This window comes from Carassius gibelio, chromosome B20 (genome assembly GCF_023724105.1).
Source record: "Carassius gibelio isolate Cgi1373 ecotype wild population from Czech Republic chromosome B20, carGib1.2-hapl.c, whole genome shotgun sequence".
NCBI lineage: Eukaryota > Metazoa > Chordata > Actinopteri > Cypriniformes > Cyprinidae > Carassius > Carassius gibelio.
The window spans coordinates 6,146,656-6,166,509 of record NC_068415.1 but is presented as its reverse complement, the minus strand read 5'-3'; the positions used below and the strand labels follow the sequence as shown (position 1 = coordinate 6,166,509).

General features: G+C 36.0%; 1 protein-coding gene across 1 annotated transcript in view; it reads left to right on the top strand.

Annotated features, from left to right (window-relative positions):
• Positions 1-19,854, top strand: part of LOC127983482 (mannosyl-oligosaccharide 1,2-alpha-mannosidase IA) — a 108,144-nt gene that overhangs the window by 60,271 nt on the left and 28,019 nt on the right. The window contains exon 5 of the mRNA XM_052585687.1: positions 10,192-10,286. Coding sequence (XP_052441647.1) covers positions 10,192-10,286 — 95 coding nt within the window. The remainder of the gene's footprint in view (positions 1-10,191; positions 10,287-19,854) is intronic.

The following is a 19,854-nucleotide window of genomic DNA, read 5'->3' as shown; positions in this document are numbered from 1 at the left end:
TAATGGTCTCTGTAGTGTGAAACCAAACAATGCCCACTCATCTTTCGGTAGTTTTGTGTTCAATAGCTGCATGCAAGATACACACAAACAGCATGACCGTTGTTGTATGATTCAAAAACAAATGACTCTTGAGCCAGTCCAACAGACTCTAGAACTTCAGTTATCTGTCTCAGTCATACCTTCTTACACACTTATCTTGTCCAGACAGAAGAAATAGAGGGAGGAAAAGGAAAATGTTATCGTTGATGTCTTTTCACAGAGTGTTTTGACAGTTGTGTGTAAAGAAGTCCTTCCTTTCTTCTCGTCACCGAGTGTCTCCTCCTATCTGATCTTGGTTCTTTCGGGCCACTTTATCGTCTTGTGAGAGTGATCCAAGTGTGCCTTTTGTGAAAGCCTTTGGGTGAAGGTCAGCAAATGAAGTACTTGATGGTATCTTTTGCTCTTGTTGTGATTGTGTGCTTTGTCTTAAACAGGCAATACTTGATACAGGTGTGTTTATGGTAAGCTACCATTCAAAAGATATCTTATTCATACAAAGGATACATTTATTTGATTAAAAATACAGTTAAACTGTAAAATATAAATGCAATGTGAAATAAAATATATATCTTTTTTTTTTATTCTATTTTAATATATTTTAAACTGTAACTTATTCTTGGGATATTGTTTTCGTATGGACTCTGCGTCAAAGTTCTGTAGTTCGGCAGTGGTCTGTAAGATCACACCTGCGCTTCCTGTTCTTCCTTTGATATGGTGAGAAATGACGTTCAGGGTCAGTGTGGCTCCACGTTCTCACTAGTTCTGCTTTATCAGTGAGCACAGGTGCGTCCCTGTGGCCTATTTCATCACAATGCTGAAAGCCTGTTCTCCATCTATCTCTCGTCCCTGTCATCTCATGCCATCCATCTCATCTTTTCAACCAGCCCCTCATTTTCATCTGAATGGCTGCGGTTTGACTACACTGTTTATCATTTCCAGACATGCCCTTGACAACTAAATGTTGGTGCCAGCCAACACAGAAGTGTGTTTTCTGGCACATTTTAACTTACTGGTATGGTTAAGCTTGTATTTTTTATTTCTTTTTTTTTTTACAAGCTGAATTTCCCCCCTCTTCTTTTGATATGATGTGTCACAATGTCAAGGCCGATTCAGTGTGTCTGAACACAGAGGCCTCAGTGTCTTATTGAAAAGAGCTGCAACAGGATCTGCTGCTGATAAATTCTGCTTCAGTCTGCCTGGCCGCCTATTCATCCCTGTTGTATTAGAAGCACAATGGCCCCATGTTACCGTATATCTGTCCTATTAAAAAGATGCCTGCTCAGCCTTAGAGGAATCAATTATTCCTCAGCTGTCTGTCACACCGCTGTACACGCATGGCAGACAGACTCTGGCATTTACACAAAATGTATTCATAAATTAAGAAACGCAGCAGCCAGCAGAAGCACAATTATGTCGGCGGATGTCTGTTGTGTTCTTTATCGGAGTGAATAAGTTGGAAAAGGTGAGTATTGGGCCTGTTTTACATCATGCTAAATTAAAGAAACTGCTTTTACACTGACTGTGTTAATACTGTGTAACACAACTGCAGTCATGTTGGAAAAAAAAAATAATTACATTTCTTTCCACACAGATAATCAGATCACATTTTTAAGTTCGATAAATCAAACTTTAAAAATGTCGAACTTTTACATAAATGTTTCAACTACTTAAGCTGGTAAGTTGACAATTTTGCATGAAAATGGTGTAGAAACAGTTTTCACCAACAATTACAAAGAAATGTCAAGAAACACATTAAATTAAATTTTGAAGTAGAAAAAGTACAATAGTTTTTTCGAGTTAAATGCAGGGCTCCAAACAAAAAAAATCGACTTAGGAGCCATTGGCTCCTATAAGAAAAAAACTTTATTTTACTTTGTTTTATTTAAATTATTTATTTTACATTTTAACTTTTTAATCATACTGATGTGTTTATGTCTCATCTTTTGTTGACTTTATCAGCATTTAATCCATCTTGTAGATGACCTGGGAATGAAGGTTCACTTAAAGTGGGAGCTAAATGTCTTTTCCAACTTGAAATATACAGTCATGTGTTGTTTATTACACAGAATCTGTACCAATATCATGGACCATAAGCATCACTTGGCCCCTGAGTACAGTTTGGGGTCCTCCTCAATGCATCCTGTAAATGTTGTCATACTTTCTTAAAAATAAAGGTGCTTCATGATACCATAGAAGAACCTTTTTTTCCTGTCTAAATGGTTTCATAAAGAACCTTTAACATTTGAAGACAATAACAGATTATGAAAAGGTCAGAAAGAGATTGTTCTTCAAAGAGCCTTTGACTGAATGGTTCTTTGAGGAACCATTTTTGTTCTGTGAAGAACCTGTTAAGCTCCTTTAGGAGTGCATTTCTTTCACACTTTCAGTCTGTTTTTCTTAATTAGTAAAGTAAAATTTTATAGGAGGAGTTGAATCATATAGACAACAGGTTAAGTAAAAATATAAAAATTCAATAGCTCATAAATATAGCAAAATGCTCCTCTTTATAGTTATTTTTGACTGATGATGGACACCAAAAGGTTACTGAGGTTAATATTACGTAGCAATGTTAACAAGCTTTACGCATTTTCCACAGTTTGAAAGTGTTGTACTGTATAATCTCTTATAAAATAGCCTACCTTTTGATGTTAATTCATGTTCATTATGTACTCTAGTAGTAAAGAGCAAGGTATGATAGGTTCACGTGAACTGAGGCACTACTCGCGATCGCATCTAGTTAAAAACATCTCAACTTTTCAGAATCCCGCAAGCGCGCACCACAGGTCATGTGACAAGAACCAACCAATCAGCTTCATCCTTTCCAGTACCAAAGTTGAAAGCTGATCATAGCTGTATATGGATAGCCATTTTTAAATAAATGTAGTAACAGAGCTGCTGCAAGCGATTTTTAGTGCTGCAAATCCATTTATCATTTGCTGAAATTTACGCGTCTTCACGGAGAGAGCAGGTCATGCTTAACCAAAGCAGACGCCTCAGGAGCGCTTCTGCACTGTGTGCTTTGAAAAGAAGAAAGCGGCACGCCTGGCGTTTTCCACGCGTTTTTAGTCGCGATATCTGAACGGCCCTTTAAAGAGCACCAAAACTGTATTTATTGTTTGAATTTTGTTGTGAATTTTGAATAATTTTAAAGCTGATACTTTGTAAATTAAAAAGTAACAAAGCACAAAGCGATTACTGGATGGCAAGTGCACTTCATATAATTAAGTTCATGCATTAACAGAATACAGCATGGACTAAGATCTTGTTAAGAAGAAGCCTTATGATTAGAAACTAGAACTGCTAACGATATTGCCAATATCCACACAGATGAAAGCTTTACTTGTTGTAGTTTGTTCAAATTATGAACGAAATAGACGCTGTTTTTCGGCACTTTCTCTCCAAGTCTCCATCATTTCTCTCTCTCGCGCGTTTATCAGGTGTGTGTCAGTGCTGCTGCGCGGCAGATGAGGACTGTTTAAAACTCCTTTTCCCACTAAAACTTAAATGCGCATTCACTCAATGTGCGAACATAACAAACGATGTGAATGCAAAACAATCAGGAAAAAAGGCATTACATGCAATTTTTTAAGAGATAACATGTAAATACATAGGCCTAGTCGCTATTTATGGTCGCAAATGCGACCGTTTTAGTCGCAGTTTGGAGCCCTGTAAATGTATTCCAACAATCTTTGTTTACAACTTTAAAAACCAAAAAGTTATTACAGTGTGCCTTTAGTCCTCTACACAGCAATAAACTTTAACTTAACTTACCTTACCTTTCCTTAACATTAGTTCATTGGAATAGTTCATTGAAACGAAAAAATTGGTTTAATTCAAAGACAGATTGGTTTAATCAACAGAAACTCAAATTATGTCAAATGTATGTTATTACAGCAGATCTTGTATTGCGGCCAAAGGGAAGCCGGCACAGAGCAGCCGTTGACTGGAGCTCTGGGTGTAATTTACTGACGTTCATACGAGAGATCGCTCTCTCGCACTCAGGTTTCCCAATCCAACCTTGGGGAAATATCACAGGTTTCATTATTCATTTAGCACAGTTCTCTTCTCTCTGTATATATCTTGAATACATCATTTTTACAGTATTTTCCCTAAAGATACAAAAGATCTTGTGTGAAGAGAGATGAGTTCCTTTCCATCATCCTCATAAAGGCCGCTCTCAGGGTACACTGTTTGATTAAACAGTTCTCCACAAGGTTTTCTTTACATTTTTTGAAATTACCAAGCATTTCTAATTTGGAACAATTACAAATGCTGTTGAATTGACTTGTGGTTGACAGTAAGGTTGTCATAAAAGTTGTTCATAAAAGCCGAAATGTGCCCAAATGTTGGCTTTTAAAGTAGTTGGAGCATTTTTAATTACTCACCCTGACGTCCCTCCTCCCTCCACCATTAGGTGCGTTCGACTTGAAGCGCCACTGTGCAGAATGATCAGTCTATGTCATCATCCACAAGAGTGATTCAAAAGCATATGGATCCGTCAGCTATATATATATATATATATATATGGACATACCTGCCTCATCTGTCTCTCATTAGCTGTATGACTCGAGTAAACTTGAACTTGTAAGATCATAAGTAGAAGCCTTGATTTCTCTCTTAAATGACACCACATCTTTTGCTTGCTCTGGGTTCAAGCTGTTCAAGCTGATGGTCACTAATGTTCTGATAATGACAGTGCCACAAGTTCCTGTGTGGATAATAGTGTCCTTCATTTTGTCTCTAAACGCTCTTTTTCTCTGGTCATAGTTCATCTGTCTAGCTCTTACATCTACGCAGTTGGAGCTAAAGGCTGAGCCTCGCGGGCTAGAGCTGTCCCGCTCTGCTGACTTAAGATAAATATGCTGAAATGTTCAGAGAAATTGCTTTTCAGGTGCTGCGTTCAGAAGTTTCTCCTGCATGATCTGTTGTACCAGACCCTAAATGATGTCAAATGATGCTTTCTGCTGCATCAGAGGTGACAGCTATTTAGCACAGTGCAGTGTTCAACACCTCTTTTGCATCTGCTTGGATTCTTATTCTTGTTTCAATTAAGAGGTTTTATTTATTAACAGGTGACTATTGTGTCTCTCTACATGCTCTAAGACCAGAAAGATATCAAGTGTAGTTTTTCACTTCAGGCCTTGGTGAAAATCAATATTTCATGCCATGCAGTACATGTTTGCAGAAGAGAGGAAGTCTTTAGTCTTTGTTCACCTATTGAATTTTTTGCCTTAGTTTTATTCTTCTAATATAAGTGTGTGCTTATGTGCGTGTGTGTGTGTGTGTGTGTGTGTGTGTGTCTGTCTGTTTGTGTGTTTGTGTGTGTCTGTGTATACACAGGTGCAGGTATCATTCCCATATAAAACCCCAAAAAAAGTCAAAATGTAACATTTTAATGTTGGCCATTAGTTCAAATAGGTAGAACTAAGGCTACGTTCACACTGCAGGCTGAAACAACCCAATTCCGATTTTTTTTTTGCCCCTATGCGACCTATATCTGATCTTTTCATGACAGTTTGAACGACACAGATCCAATCTTTTTAAATGTGACCCAGGCCACTTGGGTATGTGGTCCTGAATCCGATACGTATCCAATCTTTTGAAATGCAACCTCCATCTGAACGGCCAGGCCACATGTATCCAACCGTACGTCATTGATACGCTACAAACGTCATAATTCTGCGTTGAAGTAGGCGGGAACGAGAAGATAAACAACAACCATGGCGGACGATGCTGTTGAGACTAGTCAATGGAAGGGAAGCGAGGTCACAGATTTAAATAATATTTGGGGTGACAGCTCTATTCAGGCCAAACTCGAGGGCTCTTATCGGAACCGGGCGGTTTACGAAAACATTTCAAGCGAACAACGAGTGACGTTGTTGACCGTTGAGTACTCTTCTGCGCATGCAGGTCACTTCTGGGTCATTTCACGTTCACACAGGAGATCACAAAAGGTCACATTTAATTGGAAATGTGAACGGCCTTGCAAAAAAAATCTAATTTTTTCAAAAAAAATCGGAATTGAGCATTTAGCCCTGCAGTGTAAACGTAGCCTAATATGAGTAATAATAACAGTAATAGTTGCTTTGGTAAAGACCACTGTTACCTGTTTGGATGGTTAATAATAATTCACAGAGTGTTTAATAATGCATTAAAAGCACCTTTAATTTGGTAAAAGGAGTTCATCTGGGCTAACGGCTTCTGGGATTTTCATTTGGTAATGTTGACCTTGTTTTGTCTGCCTGGTTTTGTTTGGACTGATCTGATAATAGATTCTCCCACACAGCAATTAATCTTTTAGACCTAAATCGGTGTTCCAGAAGTATCTGTGAAAATTCACTCGGTTTAATGAAATATCGAAGCATCAATTTCATTTTGTAATAATAAAGGTCACTGGAACGGTACATTTGTCTCAAAGCAACACTGCTGTCCACTTTGTTTGTGCAGAGCTAAAAATTAATGATAGAATGAATTTGCATTCTTCAACAAACCTTCATTTATATGCAGCACCTTTGCTTATAGTTTAGGTGAATTTTCATGTCTCTGTGCACTTTCTGTGCTCCCTCTGCATGAGCTTTGGTCCTCATGGTGGAGTAAATGTCAACCTTTGTCAAAGCTGTCTCGAGCTTTAGGGCTTTGCTTTCATAGCTTTTTCTTGAACCATTCTGTCCGCTCGTCTCCATGCCTGGATCTTACTTATCTCTGGCTGAGCGTAGCAGGTTTTGGAGGGCTTTGAAAGGGTCAGGTGGCTCTCTGCAGCTATGGCTCCATTACCTGTAGTCCTAACAGTAATCTAGGTAAAAGCCCATGAGTTTCTCAAGTCACCATCCACTGACAAGACAATTTATCTCATTTAGTGGACGTCTAGCACTCGACCAGCAGTCACTTGTAGTCTTGCACATGTTCATACACACTTGCACTTACACCTTGAAGTGAAACAGGACACTTGAGCAACCTTCAAGTTATAGAGTCTGCTTGACCAGCTTTTACTTCTCTCTCCAGCATTACTTTTCACACTTAATAAAAAATGTATTACAAAATATATATATATATATATATGTTTGTATGTATGTATGTATGTATGTATGTATGTATGTATGTATGTATGTATGTATGTGTGTATATATATATGTGTGTGTGTGTGTGTGTGTCTTATAGCACAAAATATAAATAATACTGTGATTATTTATTTATTATTATTATTATTAGTAGTATTTTATTAATAATAATGTATAGTTATTGCTAAACAGTTTTACCTGGGCGAGTGTAACTTAATTATGCTTAATTTTGTAATTTGTGAAAAATATGCCTTGTTGCATCCATTATTATTATTATTGTCAAATGCATGTAAAAAGAGAAGCCAAGGCTACTATTATTCCGCTTATCATTAATATTTATTTTTTTATTCAGCTAAACAGATAAATATTTAACAGATTTTTTTTTTATTTCTTGTTAGATGCAAAGTATGATAATAAATGTGTCCATGGACCACAAAACCACCCATAAGTGTAAATTTCTCAGAATTGAGAATTGATCATACGTAATCTAAAAGCTGAGTAAATAAGCTTTCCATTGATGTATGGTTTATTAGGATATGACAATATCTGGTTGTGATACAACTATTTGAAAATCTGGAATCTGAGGGTGCAAAAAAAAAAAAAAAAAAATCACCTTTAAAGTTGTCCAAATTAAGTTCTAAGCAATGCATGTTACTAATCAAAAATTACGTTTTGATATTTATGGTAGGAAATTTACTAAATATCCTCATGGAACATGATATTTACTTATATATCCTAATGGTTTTTGGCATAAAAGAAAAATCAATCATTTTGACCCATACATTGTATTTTTGGCTATTGCTACAAATATACCCATGCTCCAGGGTCCCACATAACTGCACAAATGTATGCTATGTATGTTATTTATTTTTAATTTTTTATTATTACTCGTTATTGCTAAAGCATCACAGTATAGAGCTTTGCATGGGCAAGCACTTAATTTAATGCTTAATTTTGTATGTAGTCTAATTAACCTAATCAGACGCCACTGAAAAATGTAAGTCAACCACATAAACATCTGCAACATGCTGTGGTCATCAGTCCTCATTTATATTAAAGCCTGACTGTTTTTGATCTATTGAACATTGTCATGACTTTATTTGAAAATGTCTAGCAGGGCTGCTCTGTTTCGTTTTGTTTACTCTGAGGCGCAGGGGTTTTATTACAGGCATTGATCAAAGTGATGGCACGCTTTGAGTGATCGGCTCTCCCATAATCCCCGATTGTGCTCATGCTGATGGCATCGTAATCTGGAATGACAGTCCACAGGCTCAGATGTTCTTTTTAGCCTGCCTACATGCAGCGCTGAACGTGGCGAATGCTGGCGGCATCCAACCAGACAACCTGCTAAGTGAATTCACATGGACGAGATAACGGCTCACCTTGTGTTTGAAGAGCAAGGGCGAGCACACAAACTTCATCTAGGCCGTCGAGGCGCTGGGGAAAACTCTACAGAGCGATGAGTTTCAATGTGTTGACCTCATCCTTGATATGCATACAGAATGACGGACTTGGAGGAAAAGACATCCTCATTTAGAGTCGTACAGCGGGAATTATGATCGGTAGTGTGTTAAGATGATACTTACTCTTCGCTGGATGCATCATGTCTCTGATTTCCCATGATTTAATTACAGTTGCATGATGTTTTACTGGTTTTATTCCTCAGTAAATTTTGACAAGTCATTGCATTGCGGTTTGATTTCTGCCAGTGCCGTCTGCTTCTCTGGTGTTTAAAAAGGCTCTCACGCAGCGATCTGGCCCATGCTCTGGGGACCTTTGCTTTGTGGGCTTTCTGACTCACAGGATGAATTACAAGAGGGATGAGTAAATCTGGCCCTCTGACACAGATCTGCACACCTCCTCCGCCAAAGTAACCCTTCAAAGAAGAAGAAAAGCTGAAACCTTGCACAACAAATACTGTATATCTTCAATATTTGTTTAATCGGGACATAATGTAGAAAGCTGTCCATTTGAATATTAAACACTTGAAGGTGTAGTCACAGAAAGAGAGTCGAAAAAGATGCAGGACTAACCTTTTTGAGGCAGGAATCCTAGGCCAACGTTACAAGTGCATCTTAATATGCTAAACTGTTGTGTTGTTGTTTGACATAAGCATGTGTATTGATGACAATTTTTATTTAATATGAGAGATTTGTGGCATTTTAAATATGTTTTCTTTTTTGTTTCATCAAAGGTTTTATGATGGTTTTATGATTAAGACTTTTTTTTATACTGAACTTAAACTTTATTTTTTTTAAGAGATATGTTGTTAGAGCTAGTTAATTGTGACAGCCCAAAAAATTCACTATAGCCACTTAAAATCTGAACAATTATTTTCATTGAAGTATTTTATTTCAGTCTTATTTAATTTTGATTATATATCATGTTATACAATATTTCCTGATTTAAATGCATTATAACAGTTTAAAAATGCAGCATGTGTGAAACAGAATTTCTTTGTAACATTGTGAATGTCATGTTACTTTTGATCAGTTTAATGCATCCATTCTAAATAAAAGTATTAACTTCTTTCATAAACAATCGTATTGCCCCAAACTTTTGAGTGGTAGTTATAAAAATTTATTTACTTTTATTTTAATAGTTAAACACAAGTGTTGAACATAGCCCCTTTACGTAACACTTAAACTAAAATTCTGTTTCTGTATAAAAGAGCTAAAGCCAGATTAGTCCGCTTGGGCTCAGTGTGATATCATCTCAGCAGCCAGCAGATATGCAGCATATTTGCTGGTTGAGGGATTCATAGCGGCTCCCTGATGGTTTGAAATGTCAGAGGAGTGGAATGAAGGGCCAGGTAGCAGACAGAAGATGACAGGCAGGCAGCAGGTTTACAGCGGGCTGCATGCCCTCTTCTTATCTGCTGTTATCAGCCGTCCCCGGATCCTGCCCTCAGCAGAATATCAGTGCCTCTCTTTCCCAGTCGACTCTGTGTATCATGCAAATATGACTTATAAAATAAATATGGTGAGTTTATGGGAATGCAGGGGCGGCCAGAGGTCACACGGCTCTGCCTCTGCTGTGTACGGATGAGGTTAGACTAACCTCTGTATGTTTGTCTGTCTTTCTTTTACTTCAGGTGTTCAGGAGAAAAGCTGTTGAACTAGGAGAGAAGCTGTTGCCGGCTTTTAAGACCCCGACTGGCATCCCTTGGGCTCTTCTCAACCTAAAGAGGTCAGTGACGCACAAACAAACACATTTCCGCATGAACTCCTGAGGCTTTCTTGAGCCAAGCAGGTCAGATCTTTCCACTGCATGTCTTATTGACTCGCAAGCGGTGTATCTGAATCCTCAAACCCAGCAGTGGCTCTCTGTCACCTTTGCACCTGGCTTTCCGAGATAAGATAATGAACAAACAGTTGGGTTCGGATTATTTTGTTGCAGAAGCCATTTTCTGCAGCTCGATTCTTTGACTGCTTTGCCATATTTCATCTACCTTGGTCTCAGAAATATCAGTTAAAGGGACAGTTCACCCAAAAATGTTAACTTACTCACCCCCAGGCCATCCAAGATGTAGGTGAATTTCTTTCAGTATAACAGTTTAGCTGAAACCGTAGTCCTTGGTGATCCATAAAATGCAAGTCAGCCGCTATTTGTCACCTAAGAGCATATAATAAAAGCATATATAGGCTGGACAAAATTAATAGCTTTTGCTAGGGATGCTTGATTATGGCAAAAATCATAATCATGATTATTTAGGTCAACATTATCACGATTATTCTTCTTGGTTTCATGGAAAAAGCATACCTGGGGCACTTCTTCGCGAGATATGAAATACGTACCAATAAGTACATATCACTGCAGTTTCCAAAAGAAATGAACTCTAGAGGCAGTAAAACTTTTTCTTTTTATTCCTTTTCACACAGATTTGCATATTTTCCGATTAATAAAAAGTAATTTTCAATTCAACTACTTGAAGAATATTATGACTTCAAAACAATTTTAACATGCTGAGAGATTTGAATACTTGAGGTTTTTTAATGTTAGCATTGCACATATCCAGCTTCATATCTATGGGTTTTCATAGACAGTAGGTTTGTTCGGTAGCTCATGGAGTACGGAGATGTACTTGAGAGGCGGTTTGACAAATCAGTTCAAATCTATATATATATATAAGGAAGTTAAAATGGCACATTTGCATCAGCAAATTGATTTTTATATCAGTTTTGCATTTGTTAGCACTATTGGGTAGGTTTAGGGTTGGGTTTGGTGTAGGGCATATCATGAAAGAAGTCCTCAAAAAATATTGAAAATTATTAAACTGTCAGTAATACAATAAAAAACAAAAAACAAAGGTAGAAATAGGTACAAATGGAATCAAAAAGTGCTTTTTTGTGTGTAAAGAAGTCTAAAGTATTCAGCTAACAGCATACTACAGAAATTGAATAATCAAATGTAAAATAAAACAACATGGTCTTCACTGTAAGAATTAAACTTTACATTTAAAAAGATTTTCTTTGTCTGTTTTGTTTGTTACGGCATAACGAATATTACCCACTGTCACTTTAAGAGCCGCATGGATCCAATATACTGTTACAAACGTATTTTCAATCATTCAACTGTTTACGATTATTTAATCTATAACTGACAATTGTTTACATGAGTAATCGCCAAGCACAGCATTTTGACACACTTTTGCATGTATTTCACAAGGCAGGCAGTTTAAGCTAAAAGTTCACTTTACATGTAGCTGTGGCTCCTGAAGATATTATTGTATTATTATTGAAGATCAAGAGGTCTTATGAAGCTAAACAATCAGTCTGTGCAAGAAACTGAACAATGTTTACAACATTATTACTTGTAAAGCAGATTCACATATTCATATCATCTAAAAAATGTGTATACAGTATGGTTATGTATTCATGTTTGTTTCTTCATAATCAAACACAGATTTTTTGCAGTGCACATGAGGTGTTAATCATAAGTACATTTCAAGGCAGATATTTATGTAGTTAGATAAACACTAGTTTTGAGTGATTTGACTGTGTATACACCATGTGGCCGTCAGTGTCAATGAGTAAAGATTTTTCTATGTTTATACTGCATCACAGTAGAGCTGCCACATTAATATATGTGTGTCTCATATTCAATAGAGGTTTATCATGGTTGTATGTATTTTGGTTTTTCTAGTGGCTTCAAACATAACTCATCCAGTAAGAATTGAGTTTGAGCTGTCTGTTTTATAACGTTAGTTGCAGGACACTGATCCTGTAAAGCCTGACATGAAATAATAGTCAGAAAAATCAATTTTTTTGAAATGGAACAGTTTATTGAACCTTAAGACAATCTTTAAAAAAAATCTAATATTTAATGCATCAAATATCATGTTTGGTATGTCAGGGTTAAGTTTCATATAGAATGATTAATGAGGGGGAAAAAACACCTTTTAATGGGGCCCAAAGTAAGTAAAATATGCAGTTTGTTGCAGTTTTTGGTATTTATTTCAAAAAGTAAAATGAAATTTTGATACATTGTACTGTACGTCAATGAAATGTTAATATTAATATATCAGATTACTGACATCAAATTCAGAAATATATGTCCCTCAACGGACTAATATATTATATTGGATAAATTTAACAGGATTTTAAAAAAAAGTCCAATAAATGTTCATTTAGACATATTACTATACATTTACTTTATAATTTTTTTTTTTTTTTAAACACCGGACACCTTTTTCCAGAAATTCTACACATGTACTATGACCTTGAGGTATTATAAAATTGAGAAAAAAAATTAGCTTGCTCAAAAAATTAGGTTTTGATCATGCTGATATTTTTGAAGTCTTAGAAATATACGTATCCGATATCATACAGTATGGTTTGTACTATAATAATCTAAAATTACATAGATTATGTGGACACACAGCTCACTCCTGTTTCACACACTTCTAACAGAGTCAGAGATCCCAGATATCCTGGTCTGTGATGTCTGGTCACCACAATTTGTTCAATCGTAGGTAAGCCAGAAATCAGTGCAGAGATCTCGAGTTATCCCTTGACTGACAGAATACACAACACTTGTCTTTTTGCAGTCGAGGACAATGCAAAATGAGTGGGTGGAACATGTCAGAGAGCAGAAACGCACTTCAGTGTTTATCAAAGCTTTTCATATTAGCTTGAGAGTCTGGGGTATGTTTCCTTGTTTAAGCTGCAGTAGAACTGGAGTGAAGTGCTCTGACAAATGTTTTAAATGGAGAGGCCGAGCAGTTTTTAACAAGGAGTGGCTAATAACACAGCTACAAGACAAATGGTCTTCACTTCCTGTCAGTAAATATAGCTTTCCGCCATATCTGCACTTAGCACAAGTGCTCCTATCACCTCTAGCGAAGGCGCGTTCCTCCCTCCATGTGGGTCACCTACATCGTTAATTCTGTCCACATCTCTAATGCTGTTTGCTTCCACGCTATTGTTCACTTTGGCTCGAGGCACCTGTGGTGCCGCCACTGTACGCCTGTAATTCGTGTCGCAGACCCTTCTCAGGCTGAATGTGGTTATGTAAGTGTATTCATCTAGTGGGCAGGCATATCCTAATGCATCTTCATGAAAGGTGCACTGTTGAAGGCATTTCAAAGGACAATGTTTTATTTTGTAAAAGGATTCTCTGGTTCTTATGGTCTTTTAATGGCTGTATATGTCAAGGCGGTGAAGATACACAGGAATTCATCAGGGAGAGTGAAAGGGGATGTGAAAAACTAATCTCAATTTCACATGCATTTCCCTATGTATTTATTCCCTTCATTTAGTAATTAATTGCTGAGGTACGCATGGTAAATATGAAGTATATTTAATATAAATATATTGTTAAATATAATAAATATAAAGTTTAAATGTGTGTGTGTGTGTGTGTGTATATATATATGTATGTATGCATGTATGTATGTATATAGAGAAAGGTTTATGGTGTGTGTGTGTGTGTGTGTGTGTGTGTGTGTGTGTGTGTGTGTGTATATATATATACATAATGCACACACAAATAAATATACAAATAATTATATCTATAATTTTATTTTTTATTATTTATATCCATTTTAACACTAATTTATAACTTGTACGTATATTTTAGATAATTTAGATATATTAGCCTATTTTATGTTTATTTAGTTTCCATACTGCATTTATTTTTGTATTTATATTATATTTTTAATTGTATTTATTCATTATTAATTTTAAGTTTATTGTTACCATTTAATTATATATATATATTTTTAAACAATTTTGATTTTTTTAATGCAATATCCCTTTAAAAATTATATTAATAATAATATAAAAAAAGAAGTCAAAAGCCAAAAATTAATTTTCTTTATAAAATTATGAATCCCTAACATGTACATGTATTTTATAACTTTTACATATATAATAATATTATTATTATTATTATTATTATTATTATTATTATTACTACTATTATTATTATTATTATTATTATTAATATTATTTTTAATAGCCAGTATGGAAATGGTTAAAACTGTCATTCTAGCATAGTCACTTATGATAACCAATCCAAGATAATTGTAAAACCTCAGCCATGAGGTGCAACATCGGGAAGCTGGGGCTTTTAAACACTCAGTGACGAGCAGTTGTTTGTTCTGAGGGGTCCTCGGCGGTGCCATCATCCTTGATTTCGACTTGTGTTCTGGTGCGTTGAAAGCTCTGGAGAGGAGATCATAATCATATTCAGTGTCTGATGAGAGCATGAATCACAGGCATCTTCAGTTTCTGTGCAATGAATTCATATTCTCTTCTGAATCTGTTTAATTGAACAGATCTAGAGACCTCATCGAAGACAGTAAAATGATGCAGCAGTTATGAAACCCACTTATTAGAAAACAACTCGTAAAACTAAATGAAAAACCCTGTATGTTTGGACAGACGTCAGTGTATTGACCCACTTGGAATAGAAACCAGCCTTAAGCCAAAATAAATTTGAATTTGTATGTGGGCTTTTTTTTATTATGCCTTCTGTCTGCTGTGAGTCCCCAGTGTTCAGGGAGAAAATTTAAGGCAAAGACAGAAGAGCCCTAATTTTACAGACAACCTTGACCCAGATTTGGCTGGAGCAAGACTGAGGGTCTCTGTGGATGACTCTCCTTTCACATGTCTCGCTGCATGAGCACAGCATTCACACAGTGTGAACAGTCATAATGTGTGGTCTCTAACTGTGCCATAAAATCCCAATTTTAACATTAAGTGCTGCTTAGAAATGCGCAAAGCATTTGTTCAATTAACTGCGAGACGATACGACTCCCGGCGTGTTTGAAATTAAAGCAGCAGTAAATGTGTCATCATTTGCTTCTAGTTCTTGATGCAGCCGTTTCCTTTTGTTCCATTTTCCACTTTGAAGGATTGTTACGATTGTTTCAATTGTTTAATGCTTAATTATTGTTTTTTAAACACTTGCAGTTAACTCGTGAAAGATGCATTTATGAATCAATTCATTCCATGGTATTTGAAAGTGGAATTTAAAACATTGTTTTGTTAAAAGAGTAAGAAGACATAAAGAAGAGAAAGACTTCCATTTGCAATAACACAAAAGAAGATAATTTGAATAACTGTTTTATCCATACAATGAAAATATTTAAATAATTTGTATAGTCCAATATTATTTGTGTTGGATTCCATTGATTTACAAAAAAAAATGCAGAGACATCCATGTTTCCATCCATCCTTTTTTTTTTATACTGGTCATATTAAATATTACTTTTTGTTCTTCTGAAGGTTTCCATGAATCCCCCACCAAGACTCCAAGAATTGGTAAATTTGATGGCATATGTTGCATTAGATCTTCCCTCAGACTTCCTGCCAAAGACCTGGAGCTCTTTAAACTCCTGGAGTGTGTCAAACACTCAAGCCATCATCCAGTACCTGCCCTTTTATGCTTCCTCCTGCAGTCCTGAATTCCTACAAATTCCACATTTGCTCCTTGTTAACTATTCCAGAGGGAAAATTTCCCTTCATGCATAAACATAAGTCCTTCATTACATTTTTCCCATGTTCCCCTTGGTTAAAGTCAAGCAGCCTGAAGATTTTTTCTCTATTTTTACTGTTTCCCTCCATCTCTAAGTGACTTCATACAGACACACTCGGTGGTATGAAGAGAAGTTTGTCTGTACAGCACCTCGTCGTCTTTCACCCTGTCTGTCATCACCCCATCTAGTCTTGTGTATGTGTGACTGTTGACCCCTGTTCCTGAAGAGTTTTTCCAATGTCTTCTGCTCAGTGAAATATGTTTCTTGGTCATCTCTTTACTGCACTCCATCCTGTTTTTGTTTTTTAATGAAAGTTTGAAAAGATAAATGATTCCCAAATCAAATTTACCATGCTACCTGTCTGACATCACTTTAATTCTGTTTAACCTCCTTCGCTTTCAATAAACTGAAGAGTCCTGCTTGCTACATGTTTAAGAGAAGAGCAAAGTCTTTCAATAAGTCAGTGAAGTCCATGCTTTAACTTCTAAGCATCTTATTCTAGATAAATTCTATGCCAACATTTTCACTGCCCCAACCCCCCCATTAAAATATTTTTTCTTTTTTTATTATTATTATTATTATTTAAATATGTATTCTCTCTACTGTGTGTAAGTTACAAGTAAGGGTGTATGCTAACATAGGAATAAAGAGTTTGAGGAGGATCTTGATCAAATGAGGAGTTTACTGAACGAAGGAGATAACAGACAATATACAACTCATTAACATCTTAACTTCACAATACTACATCAGGTTAGGTTACAATAACAGCATTATACAATCACGGAAGAGGAAGAACTGAACAGACTGGGTATTTAAACACACAGGAGCTAATGAGGGAACTGGAGACAGGTGGGGAATAATTTATTAACAAAACAAAAAGAGGAAGACCAAATAAGGAAACGGAAAGTTCATAAATGTAACAGTGTATTCACCCTCATGTTTTTCAAAACAGTGTGACTTCAGTTTGCAGTAACGCACAAGAATATATTATGAGTAGCGGTTTAAACATAAAATAAAAATAAGCTTGAATGAATGATCTCGACTATTGGCATCTTGACATTGATAATGACTTTAATTAAAGTTGGACAAAACATTTTCATTTTTTATTGAATAAATTATATAAAAATCGTAATAAATTTAACAATAAAGGTAAAAAGTTTAATAATTTTTATACAATTAATTTTGAATTAATTGTCCTCATGAATTTAATTAGTTTTTTCTGAAATGGTTAGTTCACCCAAAAATTAAAATTCTGTCATTAATTACTCACCCTAATGTCGTTCAAAACCTGTAAACACCTTCATTCATATTTTAGTTTTTTTGCACACAAAAATTAGTTTTGTAGCTTCATAAAACTACTATTGAACCACTGATGTTGCATTGGCTATTTTTCAATGTTTTTGGTACCTCTCTGGATCTTGATCATGGTAGTACCCTTGCTGTCTATGGAGGGTCAGAAAATTCTCGATTTTTATCAAAAATATCTTAATTTGTCTTCTGAAGACTAACAAAGGTCTCACAGGTTTGGAATGGCATGAGGGTGAATAATTAATGACATTTTTCCAATTTTCATTTTGGGTGTACTATCCCTTTAAGATCTTCATGAATTCTGCCCCTAGACTCCAAGAATTGGAAATGATGTTAAGCTTTTAAAATGTTATTTTTGAAGTTATTTATAAATGCTATGAATATCTTTGTGTTTTCTTTACAAAGACAATTTGCAATATAAAGCTGGTCTAGCTTTGTTGATTATTAAGGCCAATGGTGAGTTTACTTTATTTGTTTTTAATGCTTATTTTTAATCAGCACAATAAACAGCTCTGAGAAGCTTCATCTCTTAATTCATCCCGTTTAAAGACTCACCGCCACAGCCATCAATGAGGCACTTGAATTCACAAATTTCAAGGCAATAGCTGTTGGACTTCAAATCACCTGTTGAGAGCAATTTTTCCGTTATTATTCAAAATCCACAGGTTTATTTGAGAGATATGGTGAAGAGATTAAAGGAAAGCGTCTATTACAGGTTCTTAGTAGGGTGGTACTCACTTGCAATGTACACCCAGCACATGATGATACGCATACAGGTGGGTTCTTCTGATATAGACTTGTAATCAATCACCAAGAACACCTAGCAACCACATAGCAACAAAATACAAATCTAGTTCCCTCAGTGACATCACATGTGTATTTATACATGGCGCAGTGAGTCACGCCAATGGCATAAGCATGCATGCTTGAATAAGAAACACTCGAGAAAGTTATGGAGTGTGAATCAACACTAATTTTCTATGGAGGAGGGTAAAGGCGCCTTTCATATAATGTATTAGTTTCATAAAAAGGCAAGACAGTAACTGCATGACGGCTGCACCTCGCTGAGATGTTCAGTGTTGGTTGGGAACGTATGCTTCATAACTGCGCTTTGAATAGGACACATGCTGTGTGATCTTCTGCCATAATTTTCCTCTCTAGATAATTGATGTCCTCTAAATGCTATTTTACAATTGTTCACATTTATTTCAGTTGCTCATCTATTATGGACATATGTAGGGGGTTACATAACAGACTTATTTATGCCTGATGGATGCTTTTGATGGTGATTGATGAGGACGTTTGTGGTTGTGCAAAAAAATTAATATAAACAGAAGGTGAAGGTGAGAGGTCAGATAATAATGAGACATTACTCTTCCTTCTCCCTCCTCTGAGAGCCACGGCTCCGTTTGCTCCATTTTTAGGACTCTCCTCTCGCCCTAGATTAAATAAAATCGAACAAAATGACGGAAAATTGTTCTACGGTTTAATTGAGGTTTACATGTCATGAAGTAAAGAATGGTATAAATGGTTTTTTTGCTAATCTCCATTTCATTATGACTAACGGCAGAGTCACCACCGTGCCCCGGGTGCTTAAACTCTAGCTTGGGTAATCAATTCAGAAGACTTGGGCTTTTAGGAATATGTGTGTGATGCGATTAGACTAATTTCAGAGGCATTTGACCGTTGCTTATTTCTGGAGCAGTAATAACTTTTACTGATATGACTCTGCTGCTTTTATTGTCTGCAGACGTTAATGAAGGTTAAACACACAAGCGCATATCATTTCATTCTGTAGGATCAATATCAGTTTTGTGGTGTACAACAACTTTATAGATCTCTGTAATATATTGCATGTATACAGTACATGGCCTCTGGTCTGCATACAGTGAATGAAATGTTAGGTTGTGGACGAGAGATGGAGAGAATGTCATTGTGAGACTCTGGTCCGATGTCAAACATAAAGGCTAAGTTCTGTAGCAGCCTGAGGATACATGAGCTTTGGTTCATTTGGTGGAGTTCGTATTTCACTCCAGCGCTAGTTAATTATTCAGGCTAATGGTATTTTCTCCGAGCTCTGGCAGATAATTTGTTATGTATCCCTTACTGCTCATTATTAAGTGTCCTACTGCGAGGGACATAGGTCTACATAGAAAGACAGTGGAGTAAGAAATAGCTTTTAGGACTGTGCCATCCTAACACTACAAAATTATTATTATTATTTTTAGAGTACAGTATCCTAAAAAAAAGGATGTTTATGATTCAGCTCTTTATTTAAACTAGTTTGCTAAAAAAATGTTTTTATTAATTTAAGAATGAAACAAATGAGTGTCCATAAATGTTATTTTAGAAAATGTATATATTTTTAGATATTACTTAATATTACATTTTTACATACTTATTCACCTATAGCTAAATTATTATTCCACCAACCATCACCTACTTTTCTGTCAACCTCTGTTGAAA